The 27,278-nt window shown below is 41.2% G+C and overlaps 1 protein-coding gene across 1 annotated transcript in view; it reads left to right on the top strand.

The window, feature by feature from the left end:
• Positions 1-25,877, top strand: part of GUCY1A2 (guanylate cyclase 1 soluble subunit alpha 2) — a 136,840-nt gene extending 110,963 nt beyond the window's left edge. Inside the window, exons 7-8 of the mRNA XM_033146218.1 lie at positions 7,910-8,064; positions 25,279-25,877. Coding sequence (XP_033002109.1) covers positions 7,910-8,064; positions 25,279-25,486 — 363 coding nt within the window. The 3' untranslated portion in view covers positions 25,487-25,877. The remainder of the gene's footprint in view (positions 1-7,909; positions 8,065-25,278) is intronic.
• The last annotated feature ends 1,401 nt before the right edge of the window (positions 25,878-27,278 follow it).

Here is a 27,278-nt window from a genome sequence, read left to right as displayed (position 1 = left end):
GTTATTGCACCCCCAACTGCTTTAATTTAGTATGCAGGTGTTTTAATGAAATATTTATGACTTTAAAAAATGGTTCAGGTGAAGATTTCAGAAGGGAATGTTCATAAGATAGTGTGTGTGTCCCCCCCTCCCCAAGTGGGTGCAACATTCTTCATTTGAACACAGATGTATGGTTATTGTTGGCCCACCCATGAGGCAAGGTAAGGCGACTGCCTCAGGGGGCAGGATCCACAGGACAGCAGATCCAGCCTCCAAGGAATCATGCTAGACAAAAAAGACAATCATGGGAATAACCAAATAACAAGAAGAATCCATACTGTGAAAGATCACTGTAACGAGATGAGCGTATATTTATATAATAATACTCAAACAATGTATTTAATGATTTAAGAGTAAAAATGCTCAAGAAAAAATACTCCAAAACATTGTAAACTAATCCAAAGGAAAATTGATAACTCTTATCCTCCCTCTAGATTTAATAGCAATTAAGCTATCTTGAGTTATACAAACACAATTCCTTTTTTCTCCTTCTGAGGAAACTGATAGATCATGACAGTGAAACGAGATTTTTATTCTAAACTGTCTGCTGTTTATGCCTTATTTTTTTTCATGTTTTAACATTTGGATTCCCCCCTGCTCTTTTATGCGTATACATTTTAACCATTATTTTTATTGTATTTTTGCTGTCCTGTTAACCACTTTGAATACAATTGACAGCAAGATAGAGCATAAATTGAAGCCTAGTCCATCCTTGTATTACTTTAGAATCTAGTAAAGGTTTGGAAATCTTATGAATCAAGCTGGAAAATAAATCCTATTTTAGATCAACTGCTTTCTTGAAAGTACTAAGAATTCTTTTCCTTAGCAAAGCTATGACTAGTAGTAGTAAAGAAAAAAAGAGTGTACTGTAATGATCTATGTTTTAATCTTTTACCGTTGTATTTTCCTTTCAATAAGTGGACATAATCTTTATTTTTACAAAAGACACACCAAGAAGGAGAGAGAGAGAGAGAAAGAAAGAACAACTCACAGGAAATGTTAATAGACCACAAAGGACATAACACAGATTTCTGATTTAATAAAATAATTCTGTTAGACTGGGAGAGGAAATCCTTCATATATTTATTTATTTTTGAAGCATTGAATAAGTGATGAATAAAACATTATCTGACATTTAAATATGCATAATGTAAGTAAGGACATGATTAAAAATATTCAAATTTGAAATGAAGAGATGCCAGCACTAATTGGTCATGCTTGGGCTATGAAAGGGCATGTACTCAGTATTTGCAAGTATTGACAATTTCTTTCACCTAGAGGGACACGACCTACGTTTTGGCTGGCACGCGTATCTTAATTATGGTAAAGTAAAGGTACACAGAGGCTTCTGCAGTCATATTATAAGGAACGCAATCTTCAGAGTTTGGGATAAATACCAAAGATATTTAGAAAGGGCAACACCAAAATGGATCTCCCCGCTCGAGGCCGCAGCATTAAAAAGAATAAATAATCAAAAGGAAGAGTGGATCACATACAATAATCTGTTAACAGAAAGGCAAGAGAAATTAGCACTTAAAAACTATGAGGAGATTAAAGACCAACTCTCAACCTGGCTGGATTACTTCCAAATTAACGAAACTTTTAAAAAAGACAAGATTTGCGGGTTTGGGAAAGAACCTTCTATATTTGAAAAGGAAGTGCTAAATAGGAAAAATAAGCTAATTTCCCGCATATATAAGATCTTGCTAGACTACGAAGTAATGGACGAGATGGTAACGGCTGCCATGACTAAATGGGCCCAAGACTTTGGGTACCCAATTTTGTTCGAGCAGTGGGAAAAGCTGTGGCAGGTCAATTTAAGATTCACCGCAAACTATAATATAAGAGAAAATATGCTGAAGATGGCACATAGGTGGTATCTTACACCAGCCAGACTTGCCAAAATGAATAGAAGTCTTGCAAATGTTTGCTGGAGATGTGGATCTGAATATGGGGACCTAATGCATATGTGGTGGCGGTGTGTAAAAATCAAAGTTTTTTGGGGGGAGGTATACAGTGAAATGAAAAAGATGATGGCAATTTCCTTTGTGAAAAGACCAGAAATATTTTTATTAAGTATGGTTGACAAGGTGATCCCAAACAAGTTGAAAGAAGTCTTTTTGTATGCAGTTGCAGCGGCAAGAACAGTTATAGCAAAAAGATGGAAAGAGCAAGAAGCGCCAACGGTTACTGAGTGGCAAATCAAACTACAAGAATATGCAGAGATGGCTCTGTTGACAAACAATCTGAGAGGAAATACAAAGCAGAACTTTACTGGTAAATGGGAGGTGTATAAAAAATACGTGTTAAAATACAATAAAAGTACTGTTATCATGCCTGCATTCGAGGAGTGAAGGGAATGAAAACAGCCTGAAGGAAAAGAGATGGGAGCAATGTAATGCCTAAGAATGCATGGTAGAAGGGAGTCAAGGAAGTGTGCAGGGTTGTAAGCATTCACATTTATAGCGGTTTAAGCAAAGGGATTTCTCAGGAAGACGGGGAATTTCCTTTTTTTTTCTTCTTTTTTTTCTTTCTTTTCCTTTTTTTCTTCTTCTTTTTTCACGGTGTGTATTTAATTTCTTATTTGTTTGTTAGATGGTTGTATTGTATGTGTATATGTACAACATGTACATTATATTTTGTTCAGAATCGGAAAATAAGACGCATACAAGCAAAATGATTACTGTATATAATTTTATTTAAGACTGTACTTGTGGTGGAGTTTTCCTCTTTTGGTTGTATTTGTAAAATCTATAATAAAAATTATTTTAAAAAAAGACAATTTCTTTCATAACTGCTTAAGAGAGAGAGAGAGAGAGAGACTGTGCAGCTCTTTCCCATTCAAAGCTTAGCTGTGTCCTCTATTAACTGAAATGCAAAAACCCCTTACAGGTCATGAAGGCCGTAGCATTCTTCCACTTGTCTTCCTCAACAGCTGGTATTCAGGGACACACTCCCTCTGCTAGTGAAGTCAGAACATAGCCATCATGGCTAGTAGCCTTGCAATACATAAACTTGTCTAATCCTCTTTTGCACCTATGCAAACTAGTAGCCATCATTACATAGTCTGGTAGAGAAATTTACTGCTGAACTATATATGGGCTGTGTGAATAAGCATTTTCTTTAACTGTCCCAAATCTTCCATCATTCATCTTCATTGGATGGCCTTCAGTTCTACCTCTCATCTTGTTATATTCCCTTTAGCTGAGGGAAAGGTTGTGGAGACAATATGATGGATGGGACATCCAAGTCGTCTATGATATTGTGGCTTTTTCTTTGATTGTTGAAAGTATAGCCCACCTTTCCATATGTAAAGCTCAATAAAATACATTGCCAACAAGGGTCTTAAGACATCTGAAAGACAAACAGATTAGTCGGTCCATGAAAGCTTGCGCTATATATGTTTGTTGACCTTCAAGGTGGTACATTGGTTGTTGTTGTTGCTGCTGCTGCTGCTGCATCTAATACTGGTATATCCTACATGGCTCACTGGAGCTAACAGTAGACCTACGCTTGGCCCAGCCGGCACTAGGCTTCTTCCTAGTTTGTAAACAATGTGACTTAAGTTTCTTTTTGCTAAGTCTGGAAAAGTAAAATATTATACATTTCCCCAGTCTTTAATATGGATAAATTCTGGCATATTGTACAGCACTATGGTAACAATTACAGAGAAATGTGAAGTTCTGTGAGCACTTCGGAAAGAACTGTAAAAACACTGGGTATCTCGTCACGCCATACCCTCAAACACAATGCTGGCCATATGTAGGACAACATCTATTCGGTCTGACATCCCGCGTGAGATCATTGACCTCGGAAAAGCGATTTTTGGGGGCGAGATCTCAACCTGAAATCGTGTGAGAGCAAGGCGCCCAAAATGGCTGCCGTACTCTCATGGGATGTCCCAGTTTTTCCAGGGCTGTTGACGGGTATGTCATGGTTGTGCTGAGATGTATGAGCAAGAGGTCACAAGCTGAATTGCGCAGCTTAATTCCATAGATTCTATGAAGCAGGCTTGTTTTGCCTGAACATATGGAAGAATCTTGACTCAACACATGATGAAATCCCCTGAAAGCGAGGATTTTCACACAGCAGTTAAAAAATTCTCTTTCTGAAAACACTGGAATGAAATACTGTAAATGGGTTTTATTTTGAATGTTTCACAGAACAACTCACCCATGAGAATCTCCCTGTTAGAGGAGTTGTCTGTGTGTCCAAATTTCTCTCTGTGCAGTGACACCATAAAACCTGCAACAAAGTCCCCCAGGGCTTGGAAGATATGTCACATACCCACAGAGGCCCAGTTCCCTGGGATATTTTCTCCTCTTTGAAAGACCTATGAATAATCATGCAAAAATTTATATATTTCTTCTATATACTATGTACTTGTTTTCCCCCTCCTTTCTCCTTACAGAGAGCTTCTTATTTTTGCTGTTTCTATAATATTGATTAAATTCTCTGTCCCCAAAGTCCTCATAATACTAGAGAAAAGGATATTTCAGAGAGCTGGAAAACATTCACGTAAAAGATAGTGAAGTAATATTCTCATATTTTCTCTCACAGATCCTGTCTTTTATAAAAAAAAATAGGCTTTGGCTTTCTTCCCTTCATGCTTGGCTAGCAATCTGAAGTACATTTTGTTAACTCCCTTTTTGAAAAATAGCACTGTCCATTACAGACTTCACTTCATTTACAGTTATGCGGAGCCCAAGACAATGCGCAAGGATTTAAACCTGAAATGTATTAGTAACCAAATTGTAAAGCAAGGACTCTTCGCGGGGAACATGTCTAGAATGGATCATGTATATGCCAAGGAAGGAGAAGAAATAGAAGGAAACAGAAGTCAACCGACCGTGATCTCTTTTTTTTTTTAAATACTATGAGGAAAGAAAGAAACCTTTTCATTCCGCTTACAGTAGCAAACTAATAATAAAAATTTATTGCCGAGAACTGCCATCAGGTTGGACACTGAGCAGACCTTTTGCAGAGAGCTGATTTGATTTGGCGACCAAATTTAACCCGACTGATTTAGATACTTACTTGGTTTACGCCATGTGGTCTCCTTCAGCTGAGTGTGTATCCTGCTAATGTTAATTAGCTAAGAAATGTCTTGCTGAAGGAAACCAGGTCCAAGAGGCACTAAACATTGCTGTGTTCCTTAACGGAGGCATAGTTTAAATAGTGTTGCAGAAGGAACACTAGTGACCCGAAGGAGGGCAAGTGGGGATGCAGCTGTTGTACCATCCAACTCTGGCCAAATGATGGAACTGCCTGGCCCCATACCAGCCGAGGGTGCCTCCATGCCTCAAATATTCCAGAGACCGTATTCCTTGACCCCTGTAAAAACTTCCAGGTCTAGCATGGTGGCTGCTCTGACCTACTAGGAGATTTGGTCATAGGGCTGCTTTCAGCCCATAAAGCCACAACTAAAAAGGGAGTTTCTCAGATATAGGGCGACTTCCTTCTATGCACCACAGCTGAGCATTTCGGTAGTGATGAGCAAGATTTTCACGTTTCCATTTGTTTCCATTACTAAACACCTGATTTGTTTCGTTATTCATTTGGCAATTCATATTAGTTGCATTCTTCATTTGTTCTGTTCTCATTCATCTAATTACATTTGTTTTCATCTGCATTGTTGTTTTTTCTTTGTTCCTTTAGTGCCAGTAGCAAAAGCAGAGCTAATTTCCATAGCCAGCTGCTGGCAGCCTTCACTTTGTTTCCCCAGAATGCCCCAAATAATGCATTGTCTCCCTTCTTTTGCTTCAACCTCCCACAGAAATATTGGTGAAAAGTTTTGAAAATGAGAATACAGGGCTGTTGTAAAGAGAACTGAAACCGTGTATGAATGTGATGATGATGATGATGATGATGATGTCCATCTAACTGGGTTGTCCCAGCCACTCTGGGCAGCTTCCAGCAAATTAAAACATCAAACATTAAAAGCTTCCCTATACAGGGCTGCCTTCAGGTATCTTCCAAAAGTCAGATAGTTGTTTATTTCCTTGACATCTGATGGGAGGGCGTTCCACAGGGCGGGCACGACTACCAAGAAGGCCCTCTGCCTGGTTCCCTGTAACCTCACTTCTCACAGTGAAGAAACCATCAGAAGGCCCTCAGAGCTGGATTTCAGTGTCCGGGCTGAACAATGGGGGTAGAGACGCTCCTCCAGGTATTTGAACAATGGGAATGCTAAGTGCTGCAGTTTAAATACCAAGTGTTGCAATTTAATGTTTGGAGACCAGAAAGGCCTGATTCCCTGCCCCAAAGCAGGATGCTGTGCAATCCAAACCACTGAGCTGGAGCATATGCTCCAGGAAGTTGACAAAGCAGATCGTTCCAAATGACATGAGTGGACGAACCAAACCAAGAAGCTGTAGGAGGAGGCAAACATGGATGGCTGCTCTTCCAGTAAGGAAGCTATTACCCAAACCTGAATGCTCTTTCCTGGGCAAATGAAGCAAAACCGAATTACAATTCCTCTTTATAAGCATTTGTGCCAAAAAGAGAGAGAAAAAGACTTCTGGTGGCGTTCCAGTTTTCCCAGTCCAATGTAATATGCTTTCATGCCTGACAGTTGCAAGAATATATGCAGGCTGAAAGGTTGCCAGACTTTTGTTTCCACTCAGGCCGGAAGAATCGCAGGGAGATGAATGGTTTCTCTTTTAAACAGGAGTGACATGGAAAGCAACAAGCTGGTTCCGCAGCCTTGTTCCTGAGCCTGACCGCAGCGCAGATGAGATGAAGGCTCATCTCATTGTGAATCCAAGAGGCCACAAGTGCTATGGAATATTTCCAAAAAGGACCCGGTGTGTGTGTGTGTGTGTGTGTGTGTGTGGGCGGGCGGGGGGGGGGAATCTCTAGAGCAGGCATAGCCATCATTCACCCTCTCCCACCTATCAGATTTAATTGATTAGATGCAAAGAGACATTGGTTATATAATTTTTCTTACCCTTTCAGCCATACTTAATTTGCACTCCCACATTAAACAGACTTGGGAAGATGCAGCCATTAAAACCAGAAGGCCATTGGGCTGAAACTCCTGATAAAAAATCTCATCACATCTCATCAAGGTCACAATGTTTTGTAGTCACTCCAGCTCCGACTGCGGTGAGCTTTTGTGAAAATATCCATAGTGAATTGCTTGGTTAGTTTGAATCTGTTGGCAGGTGATTTCCAGAGGTGTATCTTAGTGGATTTTTTTAATACATGGTGTTTCCCCCCCATTAATTCACACAACTGGTTGAGAAAGACTGTAGGCCAGGAGTGGGGAATTTTGTGCTCCTCCAGATATTACTGGACTACGGTTCCCATAATCCCTGACAGTTGGTCATGCAGCCTGGGACTGATGGGAGTTGGAGTCCAATGCCATTTCAAGGGCCACCTGTTCCCCATTGATGCTGTAGAGAAAAAACCTCGTTGATGTAGTCAATATGTACATAACTGCCTCATACTACTGATTTTGAATATGGCGTGAGCGTGTATTAATTGGCCGTGTTTTCTTATACTCTGTCAGTGGCCACAAAGCTGCATACCATTGCATCTGTTGGTGTTTTTTGTGATTATGCAAGTTAGCAAAATGAAATATTCTGGGGTTAACCCAAATGAAATGAGATGCGTTTTACTACAAGGAAACACGTGGGCTCATGCCTATGTACATGTGCGCACACAACACTCTTCCACATCTTTATCTGACCTCTTCAGAAATGCAAACCAGAGTATTCCTGACCATCTGAATCTGTGGCTGTTGATACCACTTTAAATTAACATTGTACTGGCTTCTGAGCATCTATTCATTTGCTAAGGGAAATAACAGAAGATTCAACGTAAGAGGTTTAATTTTTATTTTTATTTTCCCCCTTTCCCTTAACAGATGAGGATAGGGATTCACTCAGGATCTGTTCTGGCTGGAGTTGTTGGTGTGAGAATGCCAAGATACTGTCTCTTTGGCAATAATGTCACCCTAGCAAGCAAATTTGAGTCAGGAAGTCATCCTCGTCGCATCAACGTCAGCCCGACAACATACCAGTAAGTACTCAACAGCCTATCTTTGCATACTCTGCTCTAACTATGCATCCCATGATCTTCTTTTAACCTTCGTGTTTTTATTCCTAAATGTATTACTGGTATTATGAGAGAAATACATGAACATCTGGAAATAAAACAATATGTCCCAATATACCAAAAAAGAGAGGAAAGTATTGAATATTTCCAAAGGATAGAAGGTTAGCTGAAGGATAAATTAAGAAGATGTTAAATTAACCAACGGAGGATTTGTAGGTGGATGGTATGGACAGGGAGTTGGCAGGCAATCTGTAACTTCCAGGTGTTTCTGTTTAGATTTTTATTGATTTAATTATAAAGATTTCTACCTTTGAGTGTGCGGAACCTGTGGCCTTCCAGATGTTGCTGGACTACAGCTCCCATCAGCCCCAGCCAACTTGCCTGATGGCCAGGAATGCTGGGAAATGTTGTTCAGCAACATCTAGAGCACCAACGGTTCTGCTTTATGCACTTGCTTTCAGGTGAGGACATTGGCATTTTCTTCATTTTTTTAAAAAAAAATTGACGGCAATTTGGAGGCATGCAGCTTTCTCAACCTTCAGCATTGTTCGACTGCTCGCATGATTTCTCTTTTTAAGCAGCACCAGGGCTTACGCTGTATTTATACTTCCCCGTAAGTCTCTACGTAAAGGAAATTTTATGTAATTGTCTGCGCTCAGGACGCGAGGCATGCGCCACGCTAGAATACAAAGCAGCTGGAGACTGGTGTTTTTAAAAACTCATTAAAACCAGGCGAAAGAAATGAAGCAAGCTCTCTTCAGATAAAAATCATGCAACTGGGGAGGAAGCGCGGTTGCTTGTACAAAAGGCAGGCATGTTGAGCAGACTTTTGACGGCAAAATAGGCAGGGATGGATTGTGATGGATGAAGAGCGGCAGAGCGGAGACTTGGGAATACAAAGTAGTTCTGGACATGGTCAGGAGAAAGCGAAGCCCATCTCTGCAAATGCTGTTGTCAGAATCCACTGCAGTACTGACTTGACAATATATCTGAAGGAGAATAATCGGGGTCTAATTTCCCTAATGCAATTCTTGTACAGGCTGCTTTTGTTCTGTTTTTGCTTTGTTTTTGTTTTTTAATTGTTGCTTTGATACTCAAACTCCCTATGTAGATTGGTATTCTACAGCTGGTCCCTAGAAATCAGAATGTGATTTAGGATATTGGAATGTGGCTTACAATGTGAAAGCAATTATTTAAACTATAGCTTGTCACCCGGTTAAAGAAACTGTCAGTTAATCAGAAGCCACCTGAGGTGCCAGGATTGCATGTTTTCCTCCTGAGCTATGACCCTTCCTTCACCTGCCCCCACTGTCCTCCAACAATAGGGCAAGAACATTCTTGCCAGCATGCAAGATCAGCAGCCAACCGAGACCCAACAACCCAGCCAGGACGCCTTTGTTATTTCTGTACAATACCAATGAGTTGCGTGGCACGAGCCATCTGGCGAATTCTGGCACGCTTTCGCCATCTGTTGGCATTAACAATCCACTGGCAAAACCTGAAACGCAGATTTTGACTGTTGACAAATTGTGCGGCAGCTTTAATCCCTTAAACGCTGAGACTCTGAACCTGACCTCGGTGAAAATTGAGCAGTATAGAAATAGTCTAAATGAAGAAATGTTAGTTGGAAAGGAGGAAAGAGCCATTTGGATCACCTCATCCAACAGACAAACATCATCATGGTGATGATGGCAGGAGATGTGGTCTCATGAAGGAGGATCAGCACTGACTCCAAGGTACGTACAACAGTTTTGTTTTTCATCGCAGTGCTATTTAGCATTCCTGATCCCAGGTTCAATCCCTGGCATCTCTACGTTTTGTTTTTGTTTTTGTTTTTTTAAGGATTTGGTAGTAGCTGATGGGGAATTATCTCTCCCTACAATCCTGGAGGCTCACCAACAATCCAGATCAAGGTTTCCCAAATTTGGGTCTCCAGTTGTTTTTGGACTACAGTTCCCATCAACCCTGACCACTGGTCCTGCTAGCTAGGGATGATGGGAGTTGTAGTCCCAAAACAGCTGGAGACCCAAGTTTGGGAAACACTGTGTTAGATTATTTTGGGCTAGCTGATTAAATAGTGTGGCCTGCATAAGTCAGGATCCTACAGTATGTTCCTAAGAGGTGCAATCTGATGCTACCATTCAAGAGGAAGGACTTGTCTCTGTGCCTGGGTTGTTGCAACTGTTTCAAGTGTTTGTTTCACAGAAAACAATGATTTTGCTGTAAAGCAAAGGGAGCAGAGCTCATTAAGGTGGATACACTGGAAGACTTGATTTGAAATGCCTCCTCTTCACTAATATGTGTACAATATGTATGCAATACTCTGGCTACCTTTGTAAACAACCCATTCCTGTGCACATTAAAAAAGGGAAAAAAGGAAGACATGATGCAAGGAACAGCTTTACTAAATGCCCAGCCAGCGAGCTGTGAAACTGAAGTAATTGCTTATTTTAGAGATAATTTCTCTGGTTTTTGAAAACTGCATGAATAATGAATTTGTCCAATGGAAAGTAAAGACTTTGCTCCTTATAATGTGGTGGGGGGGGCCAGTGGAGAGAACAAACAGATGCAATCCATGATTACTGTGACATTTACAAAATCAAAATAACCAACTTCTGGGGGAGGGGGGAACAAATGGTTAGTTAGTTAGATTAGTTAGTTGGGATTTGTTTTGTATTCTGCTCAGAATGATATTTAAACACGTGAAGCTGGTTAGACAGAGATTGTTAAATGGTTCCCACTTCCAAGGCTGGGGATGCTTTGGCCGTCCAGATGTTGCAGAACTACAGCTCCCACCAGCCCCAACAAGCATTGCCTATTACCATGGATGATGGGAGTTGTAGTTCAGCCCACCCATGTAAGAACTCTCTGCCACCAGATAAAGGGAACTTTATTTCAACAAGGTTGCCCTTTATCAGCTTCTCCAAGTAGGATAGTTTATGACCAATACAGGAGAGAAATGTTTTGTTGCAGCTGGGGCAGATGACCTATAAGCCTCCAACAAGCAGACATAAAAGATTAGCATTCCCATATAATACACAAGTCTATAAAAGCAGAGTTCATGCAAACATCCCATATCTACAAAGTTTCTTCATATTGGTATAAGGCTCTCAGTAGCTGCTAGCAGGCCCTTGCAGTGGGAGGCAGCCAGGTACACTTACCCCAGGCCTCCACACCCCATACCTCCCAACTGACTGGGGGCTTCCTCCCCAGGCCTCAGACAAGTTCTGCATAGGTCTGGCTGCTAGTTATGGTGGCTGTTTGCTGCCTCCAGTATTAGAGGGGATATTCCTGGGGACACCAGTTGCTGTAGAAGGCAGCCATGCTTACGAGCTTTCCCGTTGGAATCCCATGAGATACTGGAATAGAAAGGCCTTCAGTCTGATCCAGTAGGGATGTTTTACACCCTTACAATGGAGCAGTAAGAGAGAAAAAGGGGTATCCCGTCCACTTCTAACTCCAGTCACTTTGGGCTCCATCCTCACCCACTGCTGGCATGTCTTCGCCCACATGTTGCCTCCAAAAGATTTCTCCTTGACAGAAGAAGAAGAAAATCCCAAGATGTGGTGGCAGCAACTAGTTTTGATGGTTCTAAAAGGCAATTAGACAAATCCATGGGTAAGTCTATCCGTAGCTGTTAGTCATGATGTCTGGTTGCAGCTTCCAGATACCAGCTACTGGCAAGCGACAATGGGAGAGAGCTCTTGCCTTCATATCCTATTTGTTGGCCTTCCCAGAGGCACCTAGTTGGCCACTGTAGGAAGCAAGATGCTGGATTCAATGTACTTTTGGTCTGGTGCAGGAGGGATCTTATTATCTTCTTGCAATTTATGCCTGTGTGCAGGGCTGGAAAAATCACAATCGTATTTCTGGATGATCTGTTATTTTTCCAATCCCACCTATGACTCAAGCGGACTGATGCTATAAAAGCATGGATGTTTATTTCTAACCATAACCACTATTCGGATTATAAATGTTACATTATACAAAGCCAGAGATACTATTTTTTCCCAGTTGAGAAGCTGCCTTACAAATGTGGATTGTGAGCAGTCATCACATCAGCTTTCACATGGTAATCGCATTTCAGAATGATCTTTGTGAGCTTTCAGCACCCATAGCCTCCCTGTGATAGAAGTAAGAGTTTAGAAATCTAAATATAAGATTTGCTGTCACCTAGCAACAGCGCTGAACTTTGGGTACACCTGTCTGGAAAGAAAGTCAAGATGCAAAGATAGGAGGATTTGCGTTAGTTTTTGTTGTTGTTGTTGTTGTTGTTGTTTTGTAATCTTTTCAGAATAAAAAAGTCCTATTTATTCTGGAAACAGCTGTGTGTCTCACACCTGTTTCCTTGTTTGCACAATCTCTATGTCCAGCTCAGCATACGCATGCACAACGCTGGCCCTTTTCAGGTTTTATGGAAATTTAAACAAATGGGGGTGAGATGAACGGTATGTAGAACGTGTGGGAAACTGCCACAGATACAAAACACTCTTAACTTTAGACACCTTCCAACTTGTGGAAGATGACAAAGCAATGAAGAGGGCAGGGCTCTTGTACTCACCCATACTGTCTCTGCACCACCACCAATTTAATAGACTAGCATTAGTTTAAAAGAGTTTTAAAATATTGACCCACCTGCACTTAAGTTGATTCAGAAGATGGACACCAGGATCCTTCCTTCTGGAGTGGCGGAACCACGTGTGATAAGAAACATAGGAAAAAGTAATCCTATGTTGCATTCCTCCTCCCTCTCTGAATCATGTAATGCACTTTACCTTGTGTTGTTTGTTGTTGTTGTTGTTGTTGTTGTTGTTGTTGTTGTTGTTGTTGTTACTACTACTACTACTATTTGCATCTGCCTGTCTGTCTCAGGAGACCATGGAGGAGTGCATCTTTGTTTAATTAAATTTGTATACCGTCCTTCATCCATAGATTTCAGGGCGGTTCACAACATAAAATTACAATATTAAAAACATACATAGTAAAAGTGAGAACAAAAACAAACCAATAACCCCCTCTCCTACAACACATTTTAAAAGGGCATTGGATGTCAATTGGCCAAAGGCCTGGTTGAAGAGGAACATTTTCACCTAGCATTTAAAGGTGTATAATGGGAGGTGCCAGCCAATGCTCCTTGAGGAGAGCATTCCACAAATGGGGAACCACAGCAGAAAAGGCCTGTTCTCGAATTGTCACCCTCCGGACCTCTCCTGGAGGAGGCACACAAAGAAGGACTTCAGATGCTGTTGCGCTGACCATTTGTTGCCTCACAACACCAGGACTTGGGGTACTTTGCATTGCCCATTACAGAGGAAGGGAGAGGAACTTGATATGGATTGACTGTGGTTTTTTGTAGCAGTCCTTGCTTCTTATTGTTGACTTTAACACCTCAGCAAGATCTTCCTTGCTTTTAAGGACAACTCAACACACAAAAAGTAAGAGTAGCCACACTGACCCTTAAGAAAACGATCTGTGTTAGGTCAACAAAATGCAACAAAAAAGTGACCAACATCTCATTGTTAGGAGTCACCAACGTGATACCCGCCAGATGGTGTTGGACTATAACTCTCATCCTGCTTGATCAAGGGCCCTGGTGGCCAGGGCTGATGGGAGTTGGAGTCCAGCGTCTTTTGGAAGGCACCATGTCAGCTACCCTTGGGCTAGATGGAAAATAGAGCAAGCAGGTGGAGGAAGAAAATGTTGGCTGATGGTGAAGTCATGGAGTCTGCGTCTGATCACAGTCGTAAAGATGGAACGTGGGAGGAGGTAGCAGACATTCAAATGAGGCTCCCTTGGGTGCTTTGCATGTTTCAGAATGCACTTTAATTCTTGACAGATAATGCTCCTTCTTGGCTCTTTTGTACATTCTGAAGAAAAAAATCAGGCTGAGTGAGCAGTATGAAGTGGGTTGAAAAATGGGTATTGGCCTCCATTTTCTTTATCTCTGCTGAGGTTAAATTTCAAGAAAGAACATATGTGGTGGTCGTGTCCAGGGGTAAAAGCCTTCTGGGATAAGATTTATAATGAGCTTAAAAAGGTAATGAAAATTACCTTTAGTAAGAAACCAGAGGCATTTCTCTTGAGCATGACCAATGAAGAGATACCCAGTCAGGACAGAGTATTTTTTATGTATGCCACAACAGCGGCTAGAATTTTATTGGCAAGAACTTGGAAAGGTGAAGAGATCCCAACAGTAGAAGAATGGCAGATGAAGTTAATGGACTACATGGAACTCGCAGAACTGACCGCTAGAATCCGAGACCAGAGGGAGGAGAAGGTGTCGCAAGATTGGAAACAATTTAAGGACTATTTAGTTAAATCTGAAAAATTAAATATTTGAGCAGAATCAAACAAAAGATCGGCTTTAGCAGGTTAATGTTAGATAAAATTGTCTAGAAGATATTTTTTTGTGAATGATGTAATAGATAAAGATTTTTTTATGGAATTGTGTATAAATTATGATTTATACTGGATTAAGTAAATTTAAGAGTATTAAGAAATATGGTAAATGTTAAAGGAAAAAGATATAAAGTTACCTATAAGGAATATTTGATTATGAAGGCAGTGGGGGGAACAGGGGAAGTCCCCCAGCAGAGAAGTTAAAAAACAAGAAAAGTACAAAGATAGGTGTTTGTTGAGGTTTGTATATGTTTCTTGTCTCTATTGTTGTGGATGTTGTTATTGCTTTTATTGTGTTTATGTATTGTGTTTTTACTGTTTATGTTTATATTGTGTTTTTTCTTTGTTCTATTGGAAAATAATAAAAAACCTTTAAAAAAAATTTCAAGAAAGAACAAAGGGTGTGTGGGGGTGTGGAGTTATAGGCCAAAGCCAGCAATTCTTCTAAATATTTACCAGCCTTTTGTTAATTGTACAAAGTACAAACATATTGTGTTTGCTTACCTAGGAGCACTGCAGGCATGTCCACAAGATACCTATGTTTCTCTTTTTATCTTGTGGAATTATAGAGCTTTCTTTTTATGTGAGTTTCTGGTAAAAAAAGAAAAACCTAGGAGAACATACAGAGTAAGTATAATTTCTGCAGACTGCCAAGGTTAAAAAAGAGTTTAATTTGCTACGGGCTAATTCATACCACTACCACTTTGGGGCCATAATTATTGCTCCATGAGGGATTAAAAGTTCATGCAGTTGTGTGCGTTGGCTGCAATCAATGCTGCCTTTGCCATGGATTTTCCCCACACAGCACATTGTTATTTATATAGCACCCTCAATGTACATTGCACTTCACGGCAGCTTTCCTGAGTCCCTCAAGCAAGAGAAGAGGGTGCTCTTGTGCTTGCAGGTTTCCCATAGGCAGCTGGTTGGCCACTGGGAGAACTGGATGTTGGACTAGATGGGCTCTTCATATCTTATGCCCCCCAGAAGTTGCTGGACCACAACTCCCATCATCCTTTGGCCATTAGCTATGGTGGCTGGTTCTGATGGCAGATGGAAGCCCATCTGTAGGGTTGGGGAAGGATGCTTTACAGCAGCAACATTAAAAAAGACACATCTCTGTCCATAGAATGGCGGCTAACAGGCCGAAGTTGAATCCTGACAAGACAGAAAAAAATGAATTATAAAAAAAAGAATCCTGACAAGACAGAAGTACCGTTTTGGGGGGACAGGGGGCAGGCAGGTAGGTACAGATGACTCCTTGATCCTGAATGGGGTAACTGTGACCCTGGGAGTCATTTTGGACTCACAGCTGTCCATGGAGGTGCAGGTCAATTCTGTGTCCAGGGCAGCTGTCTACCAGCTCCATCTGGTACACAAGCTGAGACCCACCTGCCCATGGACTGTCTTGCCAGAGTGGTGCATGCTCTAGTCATCTCCCGCTTGGACTACTGCAATGTGCTGGGCAGGGCAGGTGTGGAAGACTCCCTGGTCCTGAATGGGGTAACTGTGTCCATGGAGGCACAGGTCAATTCTGTGTCCAGGGCAGCTGTCTACCAGCTCCATCTGGTATGCAGGCTGAGACCTTACCTGCCCACAGACTGTCTCACCAGAGTGATTGATTTATGCTCTGGTTATCTCCCACTTGGACTACCGCAATGCGCTCTATGTGGGGCTACTTTTGAAGGTGACCCGGAAACTACAACTAATCCAGAATGCGGCAGCTAGACTGGTGATTGGGAGTGGCTGGTATGCAGGCTGCCGAGACCATATAACACTGGTCCTGAAAGACCTACATTGGCTCCCAGTACGTTTCCGAGCACAATTCAAAGTGTTGGTGCTGACCTTTAAAAGCCCTAAACGGCCTCAGCCCAGTATACCTGAAGGAGCATCTCCGCTCCCATCGTTCTGCCCAGACACTGAGGTCCAGCTCAGAGGGCCTTCTGGCGGTTCCCTCACTGTGAGAAGCGAGGTTACAGGGAACCAGGCAGAGGGCCTTCTTGGTAGTGGTGCCCACCCTGTGGAACGCCCTCCCACCAGATGTCAAGGAAATAAACAACTATCTGACTTTTAGAAGACATCTGAAGGCAGCCCTGTTTAGGGAAGTTTTAAAGTTTGACGTTTTATCGTGTTTTTAATATTCTGTTGGGAGGCGCCCAGAGTGGCTGCAGAAGCCTAGCGAGATGGGTGGTGTATAAATTATTAATAATAATAATAATAATAATAATAATAATAACATTGTCTGCTATATAGAGGCAGAAACGGGAGATGCACGTCCTAGCACTTGCTTTTCATTTTGGCAGGAGACTGTCTGCCTCTCTCATAGACAGTGCCGGATTGGGCTGCCTCTAGTATGCTATTTTGTCTTTAATGTCTCCCACTGGTAAAACTTCACATCTTAGTCATTGCACATTGCAAGTTATCTTTTGTGTTTAGTATTGGTTCTGTTTTATTTGTTAAGATATATTGGAAAAATTAGTAAAACATTATACACACACACACACACACACACACACACACACATCCCCAATGTTGTCACCCCAGTATTCATGTTTTTGTCACAGATAATAATAATAATAATAATAATAATAATAATAATAATAATAATATTTATTATTTGTACCCCGCCCATCTGGCTGGATTTCCCCAGCCACTCTGGGCGGCTTCCAACAGAAACCAAATACAACAATATCAAACATTAAAAACTTCCCTAAAAAGGGCTGCCTTCAGGTTTTTTCTGAATGTCAGGTAGTTGTTTATTTCCCTGACCTGTGATGGGAGGGCGTTCCACAGGGCGGGCGCCACTACCGAGAAGGCCCTCTGCCTGGTTCCCTGTAGTTTTGCTTCTCGCAGTGAGGGAACAGACAGAAGGCCCTCGGCGCTGGATCTCAGTGTCCGGGCTGAATGATGGGGGTGGAGACGCTCCTTCAGGTATACAGGACCGAGGCCGTTTAGGGCTTTAAAGGTCAGCACCAACACTTTGAATTGTGCTCGGAAACGTACTGGGAGCCAATGCAGATCTCTCAGGACCGGTGTTATGTGGTCTCGGCGGCCACTCCCAGTCACCAGTCTAGCTGCCGCATTTTGGATTAATTGCAGTTTCCGGGTCACCTTCAAAGGCAGCCCCACATAGAGCGCATTGCAGTAGTCCAAGCGGGAGATAACCAGAGCATGCACCACTTTGGTGAGACAGTCCGCGGGCAGGTAGGGTCTCAGCCTGCGTACCAGGTGGAGCTGGTAGACAGCTGCCCTGGATACAGAATTAACCTGCGCTTCCATGGACAGCTGTGAGTCCAAAATGACTCCCAGGCTGCGCACCTGGTCCTTCAGGGGCACAGTTACCCCATTCAGGACCAGGGAATCCTCCACACCTGCCCTCCTCCTGTCCCCCAAGAACAGAGACCTAAAAAGAAGAACTTCAGCATGCCAAGATCTACGCACATCACCGTTATTAGATTGTAGCCAACTACGTTCTACTCATATATCTAATGTGTAAAAAGGAGAAAGAAAAACAGTGTCGGAATGACTTTTATCTATTATTTATTTATTATATAGACCACAAATATGCATCTGTCTTGAGTGTATAGACATCTATATTAATATTATTGTATTTTTATCTATATCTATATATATCCAGTGCTTTTTTTCTAAAAAAAAAAAATATTTAGGGGTACTCTCATTTTTCTACTCATATTGAAATACTGCCCCTCAATGAGGCCAAACTTAGATTCACAAAATGTTTAGGGATATGCATACCCCCAGGAAAAAAAAACCACTGTATAAATCTATATACATACTTGCACACTTGCATGCATAGACAGATAGATATAATGCAAAAACAAAAGCTCTGGGAATTTAGGGGAAAGCGGGGCACATTGATACACAGGGCACATTGATACACCAACAATATTTCAATATCGAGAAATGTTATTTGTGTCGCGACATCACTAAAACGTGTCTATACATGTGTGAGTACAAGAGTTGCGACCGCGCCGCCCGCCAGTTAGCTGTTGGCGTTTGACAAGAGTAGGTGTGTTTTTAGCACGGCCAACTAAAAAATTACGTGAAATGTAAAAGTGTTCCAACACTGTTTTACGTCGCTTAGTTAAGATTTAAAAATACCAAAGGTAAGTTATTCCACTCAGTAATCAGGATTACCGGTACACGTGATTTTTAAATAAGTTCAGTGGTTTTATTAATAATTGATAGTTTTTTTGAATACTGTATGTCCGTTGGGGCACTTTGATACACTAAGACACATTGGGGCACATTGATACATATAAAAGTGCTCCGCTAGTGTGCAATAGTGCCCCAATATACAGGTGAAACTCAAAAAATTAGAATATCATGGAAAAGTCCATTTATGTAAGCAATAGTTTTCATTAGCTACTGGAGTTTAATATATGAGATAGACTCATGACATGCAAAGCGAGATATGTCAAGACTTTGTTTGTTATAATTGTGATGATTATGGCATACAGCTGATGAAAACCCCAAAGTTGAAATTGTTAATTTGGGGTTTTCATCAGCTGTACGCCATCACAATTACAACAAATAAAGGCTTGACATATCTCGCTTTGCATGTCATGAGTCTATCTCATATATTAGTTTCACCTTTTAAGTTGAATTACTGGAAGAAATGAACATTTCCATGATATTCTAATTTTTCGAGTTTCACCTGTACAAGTTTGGATGAAATCTCTAAACTCATTAAATTTGAAAAGAAAAAAAACTGTTGTTTACTATGTGGCCAAATTCATTTCTAAATATAATATGACTGATTATCAAGTGTCATATCTCAGGAAAAAACCAGGATCTTGTATGTTTGTCTTCCCCATTGTAGAAGATAAGGCAAGCGTTGATTTCAAGGATGTTGTTTTGCCGTTGCCAAAGTCAAATTTCCCAAAAGGCACATCTCAAACATCATCTCTTTATACTTTTTCTATTGACTTAAGTGGATATAATGTGCAATAGAAGCTAACGTTAAGTAATTATCTTATTTTATTATAAGCATTTTGTTTAAATTACTATTTTTGACTACCTAATGTGAGTTCTTATACTTTTTAAGTTTTTCCAAAGTTTTTTTTAATGGATAGGTGTTTGAGGAAAGATTAATATAAGTTTGGCTATTTTGTTAAGAAAACCTGCCATGAAGTCTATGATATGTGTGAAACACTGTTAGTTTTGATACATAATTTAGATTTTAAGTAACAAGTTGTAAGGCTGATTATGATCTCTCACAATAAAAATGGTTTTTTCATTAAATTTTTGCAAATAATTACCATTCTCATAAAATTTACGCTTTGTATCAAAGTGCCCCGTCCAGTGTATCAAAGTGCCCCATAGGTGGGGCAGAATGATACAAAATCCATTTTTTACTGAAGTCATTATATTCTCATTATTTTCTAATTTTAATGGTTCTTTTGATTGCTATTATAATATTGATTGGGGATCCGGGTGGCGCTGTGGTCTAAACCACAGAGTCTAGGGCTTGCCGATCAGAAGGTCGGCGGTTCAAATCCCCGCGACGGGGTGAGCTCCCATTGCTTGGTCCCAGCTCCTGCCCACCTAGCAGTTCGAAAGCATGTCAAAGTGCAAGTAGATAATTAGATACCGCTCCAGCGGGAAGGCATTTCCGTGCACTACTCTGGTTCGCTACAGGTGGCTTAGTCATGCTGGCCACATGACCCTGAAAAGCTGTCTGTGGACAAACGCCGGCTCCCTCGGCCTATAGAGCAAGATGAGCGCACAACCCCAGAGTCGTCCGCAACTGGACCTAGTGGTCAGGGGTACCTTTACCTTTACCTTTATCATATTGATTAGTTATGCCATGCACCAAGCCAAAAAAATTATTATTTGACTCATTTTTGTTACATAAAATATGAGATTAACTTTTTCTATATCAATCTGCCCCACTTCCCCCTACTGGAGAAAAAATCTTGCAGATAGCTTCCCCTGCCCCTTGTCCTGGCAATTAGTGGCTAGCTATGATATCTGTACTGTATAACCAACCAGCCAGTAATTACTCTATCGTATTGCATTTTATAATCCACATTTATGTATTATTCAGGGGCAATAGTGCATGAATTGTTCAGTTGCATGAGAAATCTAATGAGATATAAAACATTTTAAAAATACATGAGCAATCATAATGGGTACTTTATTATCATACAAATAACTTTGGCTGCTTAGCTTGCTTTTACTTGCAATTTGGGAACTAACTTTTGATCTCAAATCATCAGCATAACAATAATGAGCATAACAACCTTTGCTTGTAACAAAATGCGATGTTTTGACCAATTAATAATACACAGAGATATACAGTGTGTGCATGATTTTCACGGTGGATTACAATCTTCTTCCCATTCTGAATGCTGCACAAGGCATAATCAAGGCGGGACAGTGCTCATGTCTGGCAACAGAATGGACTCCCTCCCCCTCCCCAATTCCATTTGCTTGGGGTATATACTGAAGATCTCTTAATTACCTTTGTTAGCCATCTGCAACAAAAGTGATTAAGAATGATAGAAAGCTAGAAGTTCTCTCACCCTTCCAATTATGTTGGGCTTCTGAAAACTGTTCTGTGGCTTAGTGTGGCATGTAGGCAATGGAGAAATCTATGTAAAATCTAAAGAGCAAATGTGATTTTTTTCCCCCAGTTTGAGCATATGGGGCTGTGCTCCCCCTGCAAAAGAAAAAAGAAACAAACCACAAGGGTCTTTTTAATGTGTGGAATCATCTTCTCTCTGATATAAGTCAGGTTTCGACACTGGTGTTATGTCATCACTCTTTGACCTGGATCCAAAGCTTTTTGGTGGCTCCATTCTCGAGGACCAGAGCACTGATTCACCTCCTCCAATAGTCCTAGGAGTTCCTCATCAGGGCATCCTCACATTGGACTCATGGGTCCATGTGCTCCTCAAGGACTTTGTCTTTTGGGGTGTCCAGTGCGGCCTTGAAAGACTCATTGCCTGGTACCGAGCCAGGCCTTGGCATGACTAGAGCTCCAGGAGGACCTCTCCAAACTAAGTGAATGGGCATTTAAATGGTATGTGACAGGGTAAAGTGATGCATGTCAGGGCCCAATAATCTTGATTTCACATATATGGTTGAAGGATTTGAACTGGCAGTAAGTGGTTGGGAATGAAAACTTGGCGTCATAATGGATGGCCGTTCGATGAAGATGTTGACCCAGAGTGCAGCAGCTGTGAAAAAGAGAAATTCCATGCCGATGACCATTAGAAAAGGAATTGAAAATGAAATTGTGCTGATATCCTTCTTAAGTGGGAGGCCACTAGTGCATGAACAACTTAGCTTGTCTTGCAAGTTTCTCCTGCTGAATAACTAAAATGCAGGATCCCATCTCTCTTTTGCAGTTCGCCACCTGTGAAAGAGTTGTGAATGGGATATGCAGAGCAATTCTTTGTTGGTCTAATTTGAAGTCGGTCCTGGTGGGCTCAATGTACAGAGTGGGGTTTGGTGTTGTTGTTTTTTACCTTCAATGTCTCAAGTACTAGCTTTTCATATCACATTGCTCTGGAAACTGAGGAGAGTATCGAAAGGATATAGGACATAGTGGTATGCTGCTCAAGGGGGAGAAAACCCAACTGACTGTGCTAATCCCTTAAAAGAAGCACTTTTCTATACAAAAGGCATTCAGAGTTTCTTAACAGTAATAGGCTTAGGGAAGGAAATATTTGTTACAAGTGGAAAATTCACTTTAAACTACTTAAGTTGTTGAAAGGGTCATAGGTAACACAGTTGCAGCTGTGGAAGCCCATCAAATGAAGAAATAAAAACCTCACATCAGAATTTATAGCCTGCGCTAGCAAGACTGAGAAAGGGAGCCTTGATGGAAGAGAACTGGTTAATGACTATTAAATAACTTCTTGGTCAACAGTCCTGTCATATATTGAGTCAGACCAGTGTTCTATTTGGTCACATATTTTCTACTCTTAACTGGTAGTAGCCGAGGCCTGAAGCAGAAAGAAATTGGCTACTTGGCCTGAAAATAAAGCAAAACTACAGGTGCCGGGTAAATTCAATATACAGTGGTGCCTCGCAAGACGAAATTAATTCGTTCTGCGAGTGCTGTCGTATAGCGAATTTTCCGTCTTGCGAAGCACCAATGGGGGAATAGCGGTTTGACCCCCCCCCCAAAAAAACGGAAATTTTTTCGTCTTGCGAGGCAAGCCCATAGGAAAATTCCTCTTGCGAGACAGCCTTTCGCTAGCAAATGCCTTTCGTCTAGTGAGTTTTTCGTCTAGCGAGGCATTCATCTAGCGAGGTACCACTGTATCTAACAGTAGTGTATATATGCAGAGCATATGTTTTCTGTAGAAAGCTTTAAGGGGGCATATTTAGTCTGTATTGCTAGCACTAAAATTAAAGCTGTTTCGATTGTTCATGATAAACAGGTATTGGGAATTCAAGGAGGCTGCATTAACCAAAGGCATACTTGGTACTCTCTCTAGTGTGCTTGATTTATCCAGCTTTATAAACCATCTGCCCAAAAATATACACCAGAGGTTTCCAAACTGTGTGTCGCAACACATTAGTGTGTCAGCTGCAGTGTCTAGGTGTGTTGTGCGAACGCTCCCCGCACTTCTCCCGGGGTTGGAAAGGGGTTAGTTTAACCTGCAGTTTGCTAGTAAAACCGAATTGGTGTGTTGCAAAGTGATGCATGTCTCAAAAGTGTGTCACCACCACTCTGATCTACACTTATCAGCAGAAGACAAAGTGAGCAGCTGGGGTTTTGAACCCTGGTCTCTCAGGTCAACCAATCAGTTCATGCTTTTTAAATATAGCAATATTCCTATTTTTGCTTCAACCCACAACCTCATGGCAACCATTATGGGTCAATCCTTGTAGCAGCCATTTTGTGGCTGGTGCTCACAACATCCTCTCAAAATTCTAAATGGGCTCCTAAGCCCATAAAGGTTGGTTACCACTGATCTATTCTATTCCTGATGGACTTGAGTAATGTAATAGTTGTATTATGCCACTAACAATGGTAGAGTCATGAATAAAAGAGTGTTGGACTAGCAGGTAAATTAATTGTTCAAAACAGGCCAAATGCAAACACGTCTACTGTCAAATGTATTTCTGTATTTACTGATGTTCACCTGTTATGGTAGATATCTCATAAGCTTGATAGCCCAATATCTGAATCTACTAAGGCTAAATTGTATATTAACTGAATTTTCTTTCCCATAGAAACATGTTCTACTTGCTGTAATCTTTTAGTTAGAATGTATCTCTCATATATATATATGAATGCTAACAGTTATTAGATCCATTTTTTTCTGAAAATGGGGGAAAGCAGCAAGAAATGGATTTGGCTAGCATCTGAATATTTTGTAAACGCAGTTCTTGTTTGCTGAGGGTGTATATCATCAGCTGAAGCCGTATGACTCCTACAGAAAACATTCGGGGATTATACTGGCTTTTTGCAGAAATGTAAGCTTCCATATAATTTTTATAGCTGAAAGAATGGATTTTGCTATCAAGCTCAAGGGACCTGCTTGGGCTCAGTATAATGGTCTGAGACTTGCAAGGTCCCTGGCAGGGACGGCTGGTTCCAAAACACTTAATCCCCAAGCAGATACTTATTTATCCCACACAGCTCCTCTTGAGATAGAGTGTGTGTGCATTTCTACTTTTGGCACAGTCTTTGCATTGCCTCTCATACCCTTACAGGATCTGTCTGGCCCCTGTATGGATGACATATTGACCGTGTTTTATGGTAGCACAGAATCCTCTGCCAGCAGTGGAAACTGTGCTGTAAGCTCCTTTATTTCTTGCCATAGGAATAAAACCTGCTCAAAACCTTTGAACAAAAAGGATACTTTGCCAATATCGTATTGGCAAATACAGACAAGTTTTGAGTCAGAAAGATCGGGGAGGGGTGTCTCTTCAGTTCAATTAGCCCTATTGTTATCTCTCGCCAAAACAGAGTTGGGCCATTGGCTCAGGCATGGCTCCTAAATTTCTATTTTTGAAGCACAAGTGGCAAATGAAACTATTCCGAATCTAAAGCACACATAGCACAATTCCACGTAGTTTAATGTGTTAGCTTTTAGACAGTCTTTAGGCAGGGAAGGGGGGGGGGGCTGGATGCTGAGATTTCCAGATTTAGCTATGTTCTCTTATTACTAAGGGTATAATGGTGCAGCTACTCGCACTCCTGGGTGAGACTGATTATCTAGACCTTTTTCAGTCTGGGTCCCCCAAACTGGTTGAAGGACCACATTGGCCCTGGTGGATGACCTTTATTAGGAGAGGAACAGAGTGTGTGACATCATTGTTTCTCCTTGATCTCATGGAGGATTTGGATACCATTGGCCAGGCCATGGTATACTCTTGGATCACCTCCATGTTAGGAGTTGGAGGCACTGTGGTTCTGCTCCTACCTTCGAGGTCAATTTCAGTGAATAACATTGCCTTTGGGTGGGTCCCCTTCTAATTGAGCTGTGGGGTTCCGCAGGGCAGTATTCTGCCCCCCAATGCTACTTGACATCTATATGAAGCCATTAGGAGATTTGAAGAGCAGTATTGAATGAATACCGGTAAATATATGAACATGGATTGCTCAATCTGCTGTTGCCAATTGTTGTTACCAAGTGGCCAACCAACGCTATATTTTGTGCACAAATTATGAAAAAGTTTATTTGTCCTTAATCTTCTGAACCTTGTAAAGTTGGTCTGCATTGTAGTGTGAGAACTGCAATTCAACACTGACTTTTTTGTTTTATCTCTCCTCCCCACCCCATCTACCCCCAGGCTTCTGAAAAAGGAAGAAAATTTTATCTTCATTCCTCGATCCCGTGAAGAGCTTCCAGACAACTTTCCAAAGGAAATCCCTGGGATTTGTTATTTCCTGGAGGTCAGAACTGGTCAGAAGCAGCCAAAATCCTCTGTCACATCTGCCAGAGTGAGAAAGATTTCCTACAACATTGGCACCATGTTCCTCCGGGAAACGAGCCTATGAGGCCTGCTGCAGATCAAAGACTCATCAAAAAAGCACAAACCCAGAACTGGGTCATGACAGGAGAGAGGAGATTCTTTCTGTTTCACTGCATTGTTCCAAGCAAGCAGTAAAAGCTCCGTGAAATGTCAGGCAATAATTCTTTTTAAAGGTGGGTGGCTGCAGTCCATAAACAAACTGGAAAGGGTCAAGGGAGGGAGCGGGGATTTTTATTTTAATTTTAAAATCAGATTAAAACAAAATACCTTTCTGTTGCCAGAGCTACTGTTGGCCATAAATATCAATGTGGTAAAAAAGAAGACCCCCAGATTGAGTTGCTATTAATGGGGGAGGCATTCCACAAAGCATTGGGCCTCTTCTGCAAGGCCCATTGAATTAAATGGAGCATTTGGTATATTGCTTTGTTCTGTTCAGAAACAGGTGGGCATTTCCTTTTATCTGAAGATGTAGTACCCCTGCTACTTCTTTAAACATCCAGCATTCATGCCAACAGAATCGGGGTAGGCCCCCTTCACATGCATCTTTGAAATGCATGTAAGAGTCATGATAACGGTACTTGGTGAATTGCTCTCAGAAGTTGCACCAGCTAAACTGATTATGATGCATTCCTGCGTTGAAAAGAAGGTTACCTAAAGATGCTTCTGGGTATTTTATTTTTTAAAAAAACCAACAACACTTCATACAAATACTGTAGAGATCATTTATAATCATCTCAGCAGGAGGAATTATAATTCTGCATATAATATGGGGATTTTGTCTACTTTTTATACATTTCACTATCTGGACAACATTTCACATGGTGTATCACATGGGTAGGCAAACTAAGACCCGGGGGCCAGATCTGGCCCAATCGCCTTCTAAGCGTGTTTTTACATGAGTAGAATGTGTCCTTTTATTTAAAATGCATCTCTGGGTTATTTGTGGGGCCTGCCTGGCGTTATTACATGAGTAGAATGTGTGCTTTTATTTAAAATGCATCTCTGCATTATTTATGGGGCATAGGAATTCGTTCTCCCCCCCCCCAAAAAAAAATATATATAGTCCAGCCCCGCACGAGGTCTGAGGGACAGTGGACTGGCCCCCTGATGAAAACATTTGCTGACCCCTGCTGTATCAGATGTGAGGCTAGGCTGCTTCTGTATATTTTCTGCCATCTATCTGTCAAAACTTCTTCTTCTTCTTCTTCTTCTTCTTATTATTATTATTATTATTATTATTATTATTAGAAATACCAGTTTGCTGGGGGTTTGCAAGAGCTACACTTCGATCATTTTCATTTTCTGTTTAGTAGATGTTTATGCCTTGCATATTTAAACTGATGTTCAATATTTGTCCCGCTAGTAGTTTTATATCCTGGCATCAGAACAATGCAAGCAAAGCAGTTGTTTTCATAGTCAGTGATTGGTATATTATTGGAAATCCTAAAGCCCCAGAGTAAAGCAATTGTCCTTTGTAATGAAATGTGCCTAAAAGTAGGTGGTCCAACATCATGACCTCATTGTGCTCTGAACTTCTCCCAAGCTTCCAGCTATCATTGGGGGACATAAGATACCTGTTGCCACTGGCTTTGCATTTCCAGTTACTAACATGGGTAGAATATCCAGTTATTAATGTTGGCAGGGTGGGGACAATCCATCTGTTACGTTGATTCTCATCGTTCAGTTTCTCAAGATTTAATATATTTTTGGAAGTATCCCCTCAAAATACCTTTCATATTCTGGAGCTTCAAAAGTCCTGGTGCCATTAATATCCTTGAGACTACTCTAGAGTAAGCAGTTTGAGGGCTGTAGTCTAG

Source organism: Lacerta agilis, chromosome 4, assembly GCF_009819535.1.
Source record: "Lacerta agilis isolate rLacAgi1 chromosome 4, rLacAgi1.pri, whole genome shotgun sequence".
NCBI classification, from domain to species: Eukaryota; Metazoa; Chordata; class Lepidosauria; order Squamata; family Lacertidae; genus Lacerta; species Lacerta agilis.
Note: the sequence above shows the minus strand (reverse complement) of the source record. Positions and strands in the feature narration are given on the sequence as shown.